This window comes from Penicillium hispanicum (assembly GCF_028827665.1).
Source record: "Penicillium hispanicum strain IBT 35686 chromosome Unknown utg000004l_segment0_segment0, whole genome shotgun sequence".
Lineage (NCBI taxonomy): Eukaryota > Fungi > Ascomycota > Eurotiomycetes > Eurotiales > Aspergillaceae > Penicillium > Penicillium hispanicum.
Window position 1 is genome coordinate 3,931,439 of NW_026623196.1, and position 14,872 is coordinate 3,946,310.

At 55.0% G+C, this 14,872-nt stretch overlaps 5 protein-coding genes across 5 annotated transcripts; 1 reads left to right on the forward strand and 4 right to left on the reverse strand.

Annotated features, from left to right (window-relative positions):
* Positions 1-149: 149 nt before the first annotated feature.
* Positions 150-907, reverse strand: N7459_005234 (uncharacterized protein; the record flags this gene model as incomplete). Its single annotated transcript, XM_056944418.1, has 4 exons — positions 150-275; positions 333-490; positions 549-638; positions 703-907. 4 exons carry the CDS (start codon positions 905-907, stop codon positions 150-152), a joined length of 579 nt encoding a protein of 192 aa, XP_056801301.1.
* Positions 908-3,324: 2,417 nt separating this feature from the next.
* N7459_005235 (putative differentiation regulator (Nrd1)) lies at positions 3,325-5,847 on the reverse strand (the record flags this gene model as incomplete). The annotated part of the gene is made up of 1 exon (XM_056944419.1): positions 3,325-5,847. The coding sequence occupies one exon, from the start codon at positions 5,845-5,847 to the stop codon at positions 3,325-3,327; it is 2,523 nt and encodes an 840-aa protein (XP_056801302.1).
* Positions 5,848-7,504: 1,657 nt separating this feature from the next.
* N7459_005236 (asparagine--tRNA ligase DED81) lies at positions 7,505-9,289 on the forward strand (the record flags this gene model as incomplete). The annotated part of the gene is made up of 2 exons (XM_056944420.1): positions 7,505-9,108; positions 9,163-9,289. The coding sequence occupies 2 exons, from the start codon at positions 7,505-7,507 to the stop codon at positions 9,287-9,289; spliced, it is 1,731 nt and encodes a 576-aa protein (XP_056801303.1).
* A 2,198-nt stretch (positions 9,290-11,487) lies between these two features.
* N7459_005237 (uncharacterized protein) lies at positions 11,488-12,004 on the reverse strand (the record flags this gene model as incomplete). Its single annotated transcript, XM_056944421.1, has 2 exons — positions 11,488-11,752; positions 11,913-12,004. The coding sequence occupies 2 exons, from the start codon at positions 12,002-12,004 to the stop codon at positions 11,488-11,490; spliced, it is 357 nt and encodes a 118-aa protein (XP_056801304.1).
* A 2,177-nt stretch (positions 12,005-14,181) lies between these two features.
* Positions 14,182-14,439, reverse strand: N7459_005238 (uncharacterized protein; the record flags this gene model as incomplete). The annotated part of the gene is made up of 1 exon (XM_056944422.1): positions 14,182-14,439. One exon carries the CDS (start codon positions 14,437-14,439, stop codon positions 14,182-14,184), a length of 258 nt encoding a protein of 85 aa, XP_056801305.1.
* Positions 14,440-14,872: the final 433 nt, after the last annotated feature.

Sequence of the window (14,872 nt, forward strand, 5' to 3'; positions counted from 1 at the left end):
AATAGCCGTAGGAATTATGCTCTGTTGGCATCGTCCTCTTTTCCTGATTCTTGCGAAGGCAAATAATCCACAAGAAATTCCAGCCAACTTTGCAGAGGCCTGCAAGCTCTTCACCATCCGAGCCTATCTGCCATCCGAAAATATTCTCTTTATGAAGCCCAAGTTCGCTTCACGGAGCGTTTCATTGGAGGACGGTCTGCGAAATCAGGAAGGACAATAGGAACGGCATCTATCGCAATGTCTTGCAGGTAATTTCGGGGCTTGCTATCCATATCCTACAACACCGGAAACGCGGTTAGCTTCGATCACCAAGAGTATTTTGCGAGAAGTACCCTTTGGACGTCCCACTCCAGGTATTGGCTAAATGTCCCGTCGGCCTCTTTCCAGAAAGAAATGATCTGATTGACGTTCAGATTTCGCATCAACATCGGTAGTTCGGCGTAGCGCCAGGTTTCGCCCACTGTCGCTTGGCCGCCGTGGTCCGGGTCACCTGTTATCGACGCGGTCAGATTACAGTAAGCAGGATCGAGGATAGCCCCGGTACTGACTATCTTGGGGATCTTTGGACGCTGGCGAGAAGATGGTCCGGCCATTAGTGCGTTCCATGTGGATATAGGCCTTCCCGCCGTTGGAACCTGCTGCCAGGGCTATCGAAGGGGTCAGCCAGGTCGGCACACAAGGTCAGGGTCCCCAGAGACATACCTTTGGAGGAGCGATAGATCATTCTCCATTCCAAGGCGTCGTCGGCATCGAGCCCGTCCTCATCGTCTGTCATGGCGTCGCTTTCCGCACACTCGGCAGATACACTGTCGGTGACGTGAGGTTGCTCGTTGACCCAATCCACATCAAAGACATCGTCGTACATTGCCCCGGCGCCATCCAGTACGGTTTCAACAAATTCGTTCATTTCGTCCTCGACTGTCTCGGTGTTGGGCCCACCCGTTCGAACACACCGATCCGTTCGTCGTCGTTTCGGAGGTTGACGAAGTGTTCGAGATCGGACAGGAAGTAATAAATGCCGTTCGGGTCCTTGCCCGTTTTGACTCCATCCCCAGCAGCTATGTCAGACCACTGGACCTGTCCGTCTATTCAGATCATCGTTAGAACTCGCCTGGTTTGCCACCACGGGTTGACGCAAGGTCTTCTCACCGAGTATAGATACCCGGCGCTCAAGTGCATGCTTGTAGTTCAACGGGCTTGCAAAGAGAAGGGTTGGCAGAACAGCTAGGACTTGGAGAAGCCTCATTGTGAAGTCCTCGGGTACCACAATCGGCAAAGCGTGAAGGAGATGTCGTAAAAGCCGGTTGTTAAGGTAGAACGAATCCGACGCAAGTTGAGATCATAATAACCAAGGGGCGAGTCTCAGGGAGATATTTAGGTAGTCGTATCCTCTACCAGCCGAGCCTTTCCGAGGCAAAGGTTCTATACCCATTCTTGGATTCAAAAATTTCCTATGATATAATCATAGGACTAATCCCGAACCCCCAACGCCAAGTGTGGAGCTTGGGCAAAGGCTATGGCCCGAAGCCAGAAACCTTATACCTACATTCAAAGCCGAAATGAAGAGGAAGCATAATCCAGACTAAACTGAAACGAACAAAGCTCCCACAACAGCCTCCTTGGCCCGGTCATGTTCCTACTCTGAATCAACCCTGGTTGGTGGAGGCACTACATATACATGTAGTAACTTGCATATAATGCGGGTTTTTACTCGACTACGTTGACTAGCTTCTGCAGTATATGGCCAATGAATTCTTTATATAACAATAACCTCTATTGCATGAACTTTTGGGGCAGAGTTAGTAGGTACGTGTACAACACAAATTACGATGGACCCCCAAAGTGGGCGGTTCCATAGATATCAATCAATCAACGTTCTGTGGATCTGATGCAGCCTGCCTTGTATACGTATAGGCCCCCCGTATACGTATAAGGCCCCCGTCCGAAGCAAAAATGCCATGCCATCCAGACGGTAACACAGGGGAAGTAGATATGGAGCTGCCTAAGTAGGAAATAATAATGGCTTTTCCACCTGGCTGGGCAGGGCATTAATCCTTATTGTTCCTCCCCACATCATCCTGTTCGCTGCCCCGGGGGCCGCCCCATATTCCCGCCAGGGTACCAACCTTTTTCTTTCTTTTGCTTTGCTTTTATTTTCTTTTGTTTTCGGTTTTTTGCGGGTATTTTGGCTGTCGTCGGCTTCGAAATTTGGCTAGTTAGCATCTTAGTCTTTAATCATACCCATGGTCCTCACCACCTATCTAGTTGCCAGTTATTCCTGGCTGGTCGTTTCACAGGATTTCTGGGAGTATAGGGCTGACCGGGTGACCGGGTTTCACCCGGTCAGCCGGTCAGCCGATGAGTCAAACCCCTGACTTCTGGCTCCAGCGAGGCATGCTAAAACTGGTTGGGAAGACTGCAGAATACAGCTTTCCAAGGTTGAAGTCCCAATTACGATGATAATAATGCGTGGGCCTAGTCTGATTCTCGAACGAACAGCCTGCAATCTGTCCAATTCCGAGGTTTATATAACTGTTCTACAGATCAAAACGATTTCGTTGACTCATTTCATTCTTCCCTGGTAACTTTCCACTAATTACACACCTGCCGCCCAAACTGCCCACTCGCATCCCATACCCACGAAGTGGGCGAGGGCAAGAGACGGGGGTATTTCCCACTGGATCGTAACACCCGATGCAACCTGCCCGACGGCATGACAATTCAAATGAGAAAAGTAAAGAAAAGTCGAAAAAGAAGCAAAATGAAGGGTCGATGTCCAGGATGGCATGTGCAGTGTAGTGCAGGTTCAGTTCGGCACTGACCCAACTCCATGGCAATGGATTGACCGTGGTCCTGTGACGCCCACTGGTCAAGATCCGGAGCAGGCAAAAAACACCAAAAGCCGAGACCTTTGTCTCCCATATCAAAAGTGTGGAATCAGAGAAGACACGTCAGAAAAGAAGACACATAGCCAGCTAGCAATACAAGGGAGTAAGGAGAAGGGCATTGGAAGAGAGGTATTAAAGGGGAGTAGAGGTCGTTGGTGGTAAACCGAAGAAAGCGGTTTGAACAGAAAGGGTTGAAGCCAAAACAGTTAAAAGAAATTTCAAGAGAGAATGGCGAAGAGTCAGAAATGAAAGTATTAAGACCAATACATGAAACGAAGCAAAATGAGGAGATGGCGTCACAATAAAAAGAGAAAAAAACAAGGGGAAAAAGAACTATGTGTCAAAAGAAAGAAGAAGAGAAGAGAAGATGCCATTAAGTTCACCAAAGGGATAATTGAGTCGAATTATGCAAGTGATTATGCATGAGGAATGGCGATTATTTGGCTCCAATTTCCTCTTCAGCCCAACCGGGCAGGGAGCTTTCGTTCTGGATGGCCAGCCCAAAGCCAGGGTGGTTCAGTCCACCGAGGGCAGATGAGAAGCTGGAGAAGCTGCTCTGTGGCTGGTGTGTCGTGCCGGTACGAATGTGGCTTGTCTGTCCAGACACAGGGCCAAAGGGCTCCTGGGAGAACGAGGGCAGGCTGACAGCACGCGAGTGCTGGGCGCGAGGAACGCTCAGGCTGCTGGTGCTGGCAGTGGCGTGATGACCCGGGCCCGATGAGTTGGTGCCCACGCTCAGGTAACCGTTACCAGAGGACTTATGTTGGTGCAGCGGCGCATCGATGCTGCCGTTGGAAAGTTCCCCGCTGCTGGTGCCATTGTACAAGGATTGCTGGGATGGGGCCTGAGGCTGGCCTTGAAGACCCGCCAGGGCCATCGGGTCACTGAGTCGGTTCTCTTGTTCTTGTGCCTGCTGGGCAGACATCTGGTTCAGGTACATGGTCAGCGGGTTGCTCGAACCCACATTCAGCACGCCGGAGGGGGAAGAGACGGTCTGTAGAGGGTGACGGTTGTGTTGTCCATTCTGAGACCCGGTGGAGCCTGGGGCCGGGGAGAGGGCTGGGCGAGTTGGACTCGACTGCGAGCCTGACTGGCTGAGGTTCTGTTGGAATCCATTCAGCACAGGGGAGGGCGACTGAGGCCCTTCCATACTGGAACCATTGCGGTTCTGCTGTGGGGTCTGGCCGTGACTTCCGGCCTGGCGCGGCGGGTTACCGCAACGATCCTTGCCAAAGTTGATCTTGAACCGCCGATATTCCTTCCGATTGCGCATGCCTTCAATTGCCTTGATCGCATTGGCGATGTTGGTGAAGTTGACGAAGGCGCAGCTCTTCTCCCGTAGGGTGTTGACCAACTCAATTTCACCGTACTCCGAGAAGTCCTGACGGAGACGCTCCTCAGTCCACGCCTCATCCAGATTTCCTATATAGACATTTCGAGACGCACCACCACTGACGGCCAGTGCAATAGCAGGTGGTAGAGGACCGGAGTGTTTTCCCCAGCCAATCTTCAGCCGTCGGTTGTGAATCATGAGACCCTGCAGATTGCTCAACGCGTAGAAGGAGGCAGCGGAGGTGGGATCAATGAAGGTCACGAAGCAAATGTGCTTATCGGGGATATATCGAATGTGGTGCAGCAGACCGCCTCGCACGACATTGCAGATCTCTTCAATAGTGGTCTCGGGGTGAATATTTCCAAGGTAGATGGTGCGGTTGCCCAAGTTGTTGACACCGCCAGCGGTCGTCGCGACGGCCGCGGCGGCCACGGACTGCTGGGCGAGCGCATTCGAAATCAAGTCGCGATCGGCCGAATTGAGCACGTGGGCGTACCCAGGCGCAATCCCCAAGAACTGCGCCGCATTCTGCTGTTGCGTCTTGGAGACATATGCGCAACGGTCCTTGCCGTAGAAAACGCGCTTGGGGGCTTGCCATTGCGGCTCCTGGGGGAGCTGTGTGACGGCCTTCATCGCGTTACTGATGGATAGGAAGTGCACGAATCCGATGGCCTTCTCCTTGACAATCTTCACCGTGTCGATGGGCCCAAATTTGCCCAGTTCCTCCCGCAGGTTGTCCTCCGTTGTCTCCTCAGGTAGGTTGCCTAGATAAACATTGCGCGACGCGCCCGATTGCTGGACTGCCAGCGCAACAGACGTGGGGACCTGGGAAGGCTTGCCCCAGCCCACCTTGATGTCATTTCCCTTGATGGCCAGCTTTTTCAAGATGGCATCGGAGTGGAAGTGGGTGGCGGAGCTGCTATCCAAGAAGGAGATGAACGCGCAGTTCTTGTCGGGCAACAAACGCACCGACTCGATCTGACCGCTGCGCACGTGGTTCAGAATTTCCTCGGCGCTTGTTTCAGCGGGGATATTGCCCAAATACACGGTGCGACTGGTCCCGGACAGCATTCCCGGCGCGACTGACGCGGCCGGGCTGCCCAGGGCGGCACTGCCCAGGCCGCCCAGCCCGTTGATCGGGGACTGCGGACCGCCTAGCAGCTGCGAGGCGCCTAGCCCATCAGCCGATACCATGCCGGAGTAGAGTCCGGGATTCTGCATTCCCGAGGTTGGGCTGCCCAGCTGGTTCTGGGAGGTGTGCGCGCGTCCATTGGCATTGGCTTGCGGGAAGCCACCAAAGTTGGCAAACTGCGGCGATGCAAAGGCCGAAGGGGTTCCGGGCTGGAAGGGGCTGCCCACCAGCAACTGCGAGGGAAGGAGAGGGGTGAAGTTCATATCGAAGCCGGCACCTGAGGCCATATCGGCGGTCTGACCGGCGGCGGCGGTATTTATAGCAGGAATATTAGCGCGACGAGCGTTCCGGTTGGAGAAGCCTTGCGGATGGTTGGGGTGGTTGGAATTATAGGCGCCGTGCGAGAAGCCAGTGTCGCCGTGGAGGTTGTATCTAGAGGCCGGGGGGATGAGACGCGAACTGTTCGAGATGCTCGATGCATCCGAGGTTTGCATGGCGAGGCGCAATCTCCAGCAAGTCCAATCGGCCCTCGTGGTTGAAAGAACCGCACGGAGGGGAGTGGCAACGAGCGTGGCCCAGAGGGAACTTCGCAGGAAGCGTTGGGCAAGGGGAAATATCAGATCACCATTCAGGGGACGTTCTCCACACGCGGGTTTGTTTGCACCGGAAGATGGACGAGGGACCACGGAGTTGGGCCACGGGGGGAAAGAGAGCAGAGGGGAGAGTGAGAAAAGAGGCTCTTCTTTTCTTTTTTTTTCTCACGACGTGTCTAAAGAAGCCAAATGTCAATTGGAATGTCCATCCCTGGGGGGAGGGGAGGAGTTTGGGGTCTGGAGGTTGGGGGCTTGACGGGGCAACTAAAGTGACCAACCTGCGGCTAAACTTTTTTTTTCTTGAAGGTCCGTTATATACGGGGATCACCTGGGAAAAAAAGAGGAACCCGAGCTGTGCGGAGCCGAAAGAGCGAAAAGACTAGGCCTCAAGACCAGTCATTAGCTGGAAATGGCTAGGATGGACAGCACGGGCACAAACGCTGAAGAAGAAAAGGGGGGGGGGAAGAGAAGGAGAGATCCCAGATCAGATAGAATAATGGGGCACCAAGTGGGTTTAGTTTAGGGGGGGAAGAAGGAGGGGGGGGGATTACAGTGAGAGACGAGAGGAAGAATCAAACGAGCGGAAAGCACATCAAGGACCAGAAAAAAGAATGAACAGGCAAGGATGTGAATCCAGGCAAGGTATGAAGGGAAGGTAAAAGGGGGAGTCGGGCGAACATAGGATGGCGGCTGGTGTTTCCATGGAAAAGGAGGTTAAGGGGGCGCGCGACTAAACCGGAATAGAGGATGGAAATGAGGAGCGCGCAGATTCATGGATCTCACAAGAGACTCGACTCGACTCGACTCGACTACGATAGACTATAGATGGAATAATATTAACATCCCCAAGTAGGGGGGAGACTGTTTACTTCCAGTTCCGCGGCTCCTGCAGAACTGGATCAGGCCCCGCCAATCACCGGCGACGCGGCGCCCCTGGCATGCGAACGCTGCCATCGTCGCTAGTTCGCTCATGATGCGAGACTAGATGGATTTCTCCATAATCTCGATCGTGATCTTGATTCGGTATGGAAATCGTCATCCTCGGATTTGTCGGTGGGAGACGAGCTGCTGAACTCTATATCCTATCCTGACACCAGCAGCCAAGGAATGTGATGATGGGAGTGTCAGTCAAATCCCATAGAATCTCGGAAAACTGCCATCCTCTCATACACCATGTTGTGTTTTTTTGATCTGACGATAGCAGCTGAGGAGAAAGAAGACAAGCTCTGGGCTGGCTGCCTCAGGCACCCGCGGGGACGCCCGCGGAAATTTAGTTGCCCCTCCAAACTCACCTTGTGCGATTCGATTCCATCCCCCGGGGGCGCTGTTGACTCTTTCCCTTCGTGCGCATTCTGCTCGTGTGCCTGGTAAGCATTGATGCCGGGGACTTGCTTCTGCTCGCTATGCGAGCGCTGCCGATCTCCCTTATCTCGACTCTCCAGATGACTCACTTGTGAGACTCTATTAATTCCGCTTCTCGCAGACTCTCGAGCCACCACCACACGATCTCAAATTGGCGCGCTCCAAACTGGTCTCCTTCCAGCAGATCCCCATCAGCATGGCTCCCTCCATCTATATCGACGAGGACGTCGGCCGCGACGACTCGACCGCTACCGGCACCGAATCCGCCCCGTACAAGACCCTCGTGCACGCCTTTGTGCAGCACGCGCCCACCACGGAGGGCATTCAGTACCTCACCCGCAAGTCGCAGACCGATGCTCCCGGTGAGAATGTTGACCCGGCCGCCAAGCTGGAGTGGAAGCCCGCCACCAAATCGGCCGTGAAGAAGGCCACCAACCTGTGGGAGCAGCGCAAGAAGAAGGCCGCCAAGGAGCAGGAGCTGGCCATTCGCGAGAAGGCCGAGGCTGACAAGCGCCAGAAGGTCCTGGAAGAGGCCAAGAAGGTTGTCATCAAGGAGGACACGTCGCTGCCCAAGCCCGTACGCATTCGTCTGGACAACACCGACCCGGCCGTCGTCCAGCTGCGCACTCCCGAGTCCGAGACTCCCGGTACCCGGGTTCGCGTGCTGGGCCGTGTGCACCGCATGCGTGCGCAGAAGGATGTTGTCTTCATCACTCTGGCGGATGGCTACGGGTACCTGCAGTGTATCCTGACGGGAGACATGGTCAAGACCTACGATATCATGACCTTGACCCTGGAGACCTCCATGTCCATCCATGGCGAGATGCGCGCCGTGCCGCCCAAGCAGCACGCTCCCAACGACCGCGAGCTGCACGCCGACTTCTTCACCATCATTGGTCGCGCGGCTGGTGATAAGGAGGCCATCACCACGCGCGTGGCACCGGACGCGGACCCGCAAACTCTGTACGATAACCGACACCTCGTGCTGCGCGGCGAGACTTCATCCTCGGTGATGAAGGTGCGTGCGGCGACGCTGCGTGCCTTCCGCAAGGCATTCGAGGAGAACCGCATGCTGGAGGTGTCTCCTCCGGCCATGGTCCAGACCCAGGTCGAGGGTGGCAGCACGCTGTTTGGCTTCGACTACTACGGTGAGAACGCCTACTTGACCCAGTCGTCGCAGCTCTACCTCGAGACCTGTCTCCCCTCTTTGGGCGATGTGTACTGCGTGTGCCCGTCCTTCCGTGCCGAGAAGTCCCTCACCCGTCGCCATCTGTCCGAGTACACCCACATCGAGGCAGAGCTGGACTTTATCACCTTTAGTGATCTGCTCGACCACCTGGAGAACATGATTTGTCGCGTCATCGATGTCACGCTCTCCGAGCCGGAGATTGCCGGCTACATTAAGCAGCTCAACCCTGACTTTAAGCCCCCGTCGCGTCCCTTCCGCCGCATGAAGTACTCCGACGCGATCGAATGGCTGCGGGAGCATGACATCGCCAATGAGGAGGGCCAGCCCCATCAGTTCGGTGATGATATCGCCGAGGCGGCGGAGCGCAAGATGACGGACATTATCAACCAGCCCATCTTCCTCACCCACTTCCCCGCCGAGATCAAGGCCTTTTACATGAAGAAGGACGAGTCAGACCGTCGCGTCACGGAGAGCGTGGATGTACTGATGCCCGGCGTCGGCGAGATTGTCGGTGGCAGTATGAGAATGGACGACTGGGAGGAACTGATGAACGCCTACAAGCACGAGGGCATGGACCCCAAGCCGTACTACTGGTACACTGACCAGCGCAAGTAAGTCATCTTGTTTACGATTTTTCCCTGCCCTCAACACTCACATCGATCCAGGTACGGTACCTCCCCCCACGGCGGCTACGGTCTTGGCCTCGAGCGCTTCCTGGCCTGGCTCTGCGCTCGCTATACCGTGCGCGATTGCTCGCTGTACCCGCGCTTCACCGGCCGGTGCACCCCGTAAGAAACGACCCGCCACGCACAGTCATGATGAGTACGCCCGGATGCATACAGAGGAAAGGGTTATATCGAGGTTTATAAAAAAGTGGACCCATGCCAGACCAATGAAGATTTCTTTGACTTTTCCATATATCCATTTCCCATTTCCCAATTATCTCTTTCTCCCGCCTGCATATTCTGCTGTCTTTTGTAGTATTTGCTATTCTGTTCATTACTTTGGTTGTCCCATCTCCTTAGTCCAGTTCGACGAATGCCTGTTGCCCGGCGTATCAGCCGTTGTTCACTTAATCATTCATGGCCTTCCATCCACCTTGTGGGATTCAACACCGTAAGCACAGCCCGTAGACAACAGCACACAAACCCTCGGCCCCCAGAACCAGGCGCGTGGGATTCAAGCCCTGCCTAACTGCCTGCACACAGCACATCTCCCACGATGTGCGTGCATCTGGGTGTATTCAAAACACAACTGGCCCAGCTGCGGTGCTGATTGGGCCCTGTTCCTGCTTGACCGATCCCCGTTCTTCCAGCGGCATATTGGGCGGTTCTGGGGGAGAGAGCTGGATTTCGGTTTCTGTCTGTCTTGAGTTCTCAGACATTCGTGACTCGGAGGGAGGTAAGTATTCCGGCTGGCAACGGCGCGCCTAGATGGTGAGTACGGCAAACGTGAGTGGTGTCTCTTGACGATGCACTGGGCATCCGTGAAAAGCTGTCAGGATATCAACGTAGTCATCTCAGAGGTAGTCGATGGAAATGCAAAATCACTGTCTCTCTTGCGGCCTGTCAGGGCTGCTACGCGGGCTCCTGGCTGACTGGGGTCGAGATTGTCGTGGCGCACTTGTTCCGATAGTGGAGTGCAAACCAGCTAGCTTGCGCCGAGTCATTGGTCAGGCACGAGCACGCGGTCACGCTGAATGCTTGCCTGTGTGTCCTGCGCCTCACGAGAGTCTGCAGGGGCGCGTAGACTGCGTGCTCCACGGGCGGTGTTATTGCCGGAGTCACGGAGATAGAGTCCGTGACAGCCCATAGGATCCATTGTTGCCGCGCCGAGCGACGGTCCGCTTGCCTGATTGGATCTGCGCCGCTGGGCAAGGGTTTGGTGGTTTGCTTGGCTTCTGTTTTTGATATGGCATGTTGTCCTGGTGGCAAGTCTTCCAGACGAAAGAGTACTTGTCTCGTGATCTTGGTGCTTTCGGTCTCGGACGTCTGCTAAGGATGAACACGTCGACTCGCCTGGTAGAGACGATTTTCACCGCAGACTATGCCAGGTGCGAGCCACTGCCCGGTCTTGACGTGGTGGTTTGGGACGTACTTGAGGTTCTCCAGTTCTTCTGATTCGTCGGTGCTCGGCCTGTATTGCCTCGACTTCATGCGCTTGTGCGCGCTTCGCGCTCGTCCTTTGGTCTTGCGCTTCAAAGATCAACAAATCCATAGCCGCCAGTGAGTTTCTCCGTGACTGATTCTTAGCTCATCTGCCGTTCTTGTTGGGGAGTCTCTTCGCATTCACCCACTGCGACCATTGCATCCATGGACAGATACTCCTGATCACAAGCGATGCCCCGATGATGGATCCATATCAGGGATGGACGTGCCACGCCTTCATGCGCCTATATAGCGGTGTATTTGTTCCTCTCCACGTCTTTTATCACCAGGCACAAGCCAGCCTGCGGCATGACGTCCATGGCACACACCACCCGTGCAAGTGCAGCCTTTGCCCACAATCCAAGACGATCTGAGACCTGCCGCGCTAAAGACTTCTGCCATCGAGCCCAATACGGGTGGCAGTCAGCGCCATATATGGGGGCTGCTCTGTCACGACAAGTATTTCTTGACCGCCGAGTATAGGATGCGACCGATCGAAATCGACGCTGTCGCACAGGGACTTGAAGGGAATCACACAACATGCACTATATTCAGTCTGCAACTCAGCTTCAGGACTGGCCTTCCGCGTCTCATGGGGTCGTTCAAATACAGGCATCACGCGTCACTCATCACTTGCCATCTATACCCTGATTCCATCCACCCCCCCAGCGTTTGGGAAGAGGCCTTGCTCCCATGAATCGTCCCTCGGCGTGGAACCCCATGGTTGAGTTGCTGTCCATGGCAACACCTGAGGTCCACTCCCCCCATCAACCGTCCAAGGAATAACCAGCTTTCCTCCGCGCGAGGTCCGGACTAGGTTCGGGCTAGGTGGCCAGGGATCTCTCACTGGGTACCATGCCGAGATACCCCAGTCCTGTTACCGGGTGAGCCACTGGCGGTGTTCTCGCGAAGCCGGTCGACAAGTTCGAGGATCTGGCTCTCCGAGGCGCCCGAGCGGATGAGTGCGATGATACGAGACACCTCCTCCTCGTCTCCGTGCGAGATCAGATCCAGGAGGTTGTTGAGGAAGGAGTGGTAGTAGGCTACCTCGCTGCTTGCACTGCGGGCGTGCGGACGGTCTCCACTTGATGGGCTGGTGATGTCGCTACTGCGAGGGCAAGGGGATGATCGGATTCAGCCTGGGCTCGGATAAACGGAGTGTTGTGTTCGTTGCAAGAACGCGGTGGGAACTGGGAATGAAGGGGATGGGGATGAGGGATGGCGACGGACAGACCTGATCGCCATGGCAGCAAGAGCTGATTACTTACCCGGGGGCTCCAGCGGACGCGAGTTGCCTGTCCTGCGTTAGGGCTCGCTGCCCGTTCGCAGAAGGGTCATTCGCGGCGCGTTGGGAGGACATGGCTGTGGTCGGCGTGCGCTCGGCAAGGCTACGGAGTACGATAGTTCCAAACTGGCTGTTTGCTCGCACGAGACAGGTTCGAAGGGATGTGAGGAGAGCTGCTACTCTTGTCGCTGTACTTGAGAGGAATCACGTCTTCAAGACGAAGACGGCCAGTACCCGAGTAACTGGCATTTTTAGGTCAACGAGAAATCAAAGCCAAGAGTTGACAGCTAGCATAGGAGGGAAAGACAGAAGCAGCACGTAGGAAACATTTGCTCGAGGGACGACTTGTAGCAACAGAAACGGGCGGCCAGGCAGAGTGCAAAAAGTGTATCCCTCACCTCGTCACCCCAATAGGAACTGTCAGAACCGGCGTGCCGCAAGGTGTGAAAGGATGAGACGAAATCCGTGCTGATGGCGTCGGGTGTAGAAGTGCAGAAAGGCGGGACCTTTAGGAAAACCCCGTAGGATCCTGTGTGGCTCTCTTAAAGGTTGTAATCAGCGATGCCAGCGTCCTATGCTGTCACAGGGCGCTGCGGCGATGTTCTCCTCCAACGGGAATGGGCGGATTCCTTTCCCTTCTCTCACGCGGCGATTCGGCCACTCGCTCTGCTGGGAAACCCATCATGCCAGCCCCGATCTACAGCGGTTGACTTGCGAATTATCGACCTCTTGTCGGGGACGGAAAAAAGTGCCGGCCAATCGTGGATGCAATTCACTTGCTCCTCGGAGCTTTGAAGCATACACGCGGAAGCGCCTCGCGTTGGAGACGCCACAATCTCCGATAACCTGCAGGGAGTGGCTGACCGATCCCATGCACCCTCGCATTCGCGATTTCCGGCTTTATGCCTGGAGAGGGAGATTGGCAGAGCGTTGATGTGTCTCGAGGTCTCCCGAGATCCCTATTGGGCTCGAAGCGTTGCCGGGGACCGGCGTAGGTGTCGAAAAGCACACTGCAACCTACTGGAGTTGTCGTCATCTCCCAACATGCATTCGCACATACAGCAGAGCAACGACCGGGAAGAATTTCGGGGTGCTGGTACGCCTTTTGTCGCCGCGAACGACTGCCGGGCGTCAGCACTTGCAACCTTCTCCGCCGTCTTCTCGGCATTGACCTTGCCCTTCAGGAAACCACCAACCCAATATCATAGGTGTGACCCCAAGATCCTGCCATCCGATGGCTTTGGCTTAGTTGCTGACTTGTACTTTTCTTCATTCCAGACTCCGCTTCGGCCAACTTGACGAAAGCCTTTTGATCCGTTGGTGACCTCGAATCCCTTGTTTGCTCCCGCACCTTGATTCGCAATTTGCTCGTTCTGCCCACACTTCGTTCACGCGCCCGAGGATACACTGGCTGGATAGGGGTATATGTATGGCAATTCTGGTCGTATGAACACCTGCACAAGCTCGTGTTCTCCGTCCCAGCGATTCTCCTCCCGCTTGCAAAGCTCTGATCCCGCGAGAAACCTTTTGGCCGAACGGGTCGACATCATGACAGGCCAACACGAGTCAAATGCCATTGTATACCTCCATCAGGAGTGATGGATAGGTTGTGCAACTGGGAAGGAAACATGGTCGACCACAATCATCCGACGTTCGTGTGAAGAGCGGAATGCGCACCTGTCTGGGTACCTGGGTATGCCAGGGACGACCAGTGTTTTCCTGAGAAAAGGAGCCATGTTCACTCTCCAGATCAACCAAGTGGCCTTGCACGGCAATTGTTCTCGGGCGGCATACTATAGCCCCATTTCACAGTCGACAGGCAGAATCATGGGTTGCGCATGACGATCCATTGACATGTGCAGATCCCCGCAACCACTCTGTGATGTCTGCCCTAAACAGGACCGGCAGGGCCAGGCTTGCACCTGAGTTTCTGCGAGTGCAAGTTTCTGGCTGTCCTGCTCGACGAGCAGGATCATTCCTTGGCCATAACATCTGACAGCACATGCATATTCAGTCCAGCGAGCCCTTTCCATCTATAAATCATGACCTCTCCACGCCCGCATAGTCTGATGCGTTGTTCAAAGTTGAGATCGTGCCGTTCTGCTTGCGGTATCTGGGGCCACCATGGTCGACAAAGTCCTCGCGGTGTGGCTCTTGACGTCTGAGGTGAGGGCGATGAATGAAAGCCAGGTGGCCCATTTGGTGCCCCCAGGAGAAGTTGGCCGCTGGAGATCGTTCATCCGTGAGCGGAGTTATCCATTCTGAACAGTGACAGCCTGATGATGAGCTGAAGGTGGTATGGTCATATTGGTTTGATCTGTGATGGTGGAAATGCCGGCCTGGTCTGTGGCAGGGCGATCGGGGACCGGGGGTTCTATGTCGTCGCTGTCTTCGTCACCTTCGCCGCCGTCGCCTTCGAAGTTGCAAGAAGGCATCCAATCGCCGTTCAAGACCTTCGCCTTGGTTAGTGCCTGGGCCTCGACATACTTCACGTGGACAATGTGGCTCATCCTGGGCGGTCGGCAACAAACTGTTTGAGTATCCGTGTCCATCCGCGGCGTGGATCTTTGTCCAGAGGACACGCAGCGATTCATGGAGTCCCGTTCGGGATGGTGGCGGTCTCATAGCCCAAGAACTTAGAGGATTCCAACCGATGCCCACAAGCAGACTCGGGTACCCTGCAATGAAGAAAGGCAATGTCGCCTGTCTTGTCAGGCGTGTTTTTTCAAGGACCACGCAGACGCAAGCGCCCGCCACATCATCGCGGTGTTTCTCCAGACGAGGAAGAGCAAGACTGTTACGAGAACGTCCTCAAAAAGAGTTCTCATATCACTCCTCGTAGAAGGATGGAGTCAAGTCACAGGGAGCCAGGATGGCTTTCTCTTTGTCGAAGGGTGAGAAATCACGGGGGAAACCCTATTCTTGCTCTCCCCATTCTGCCAA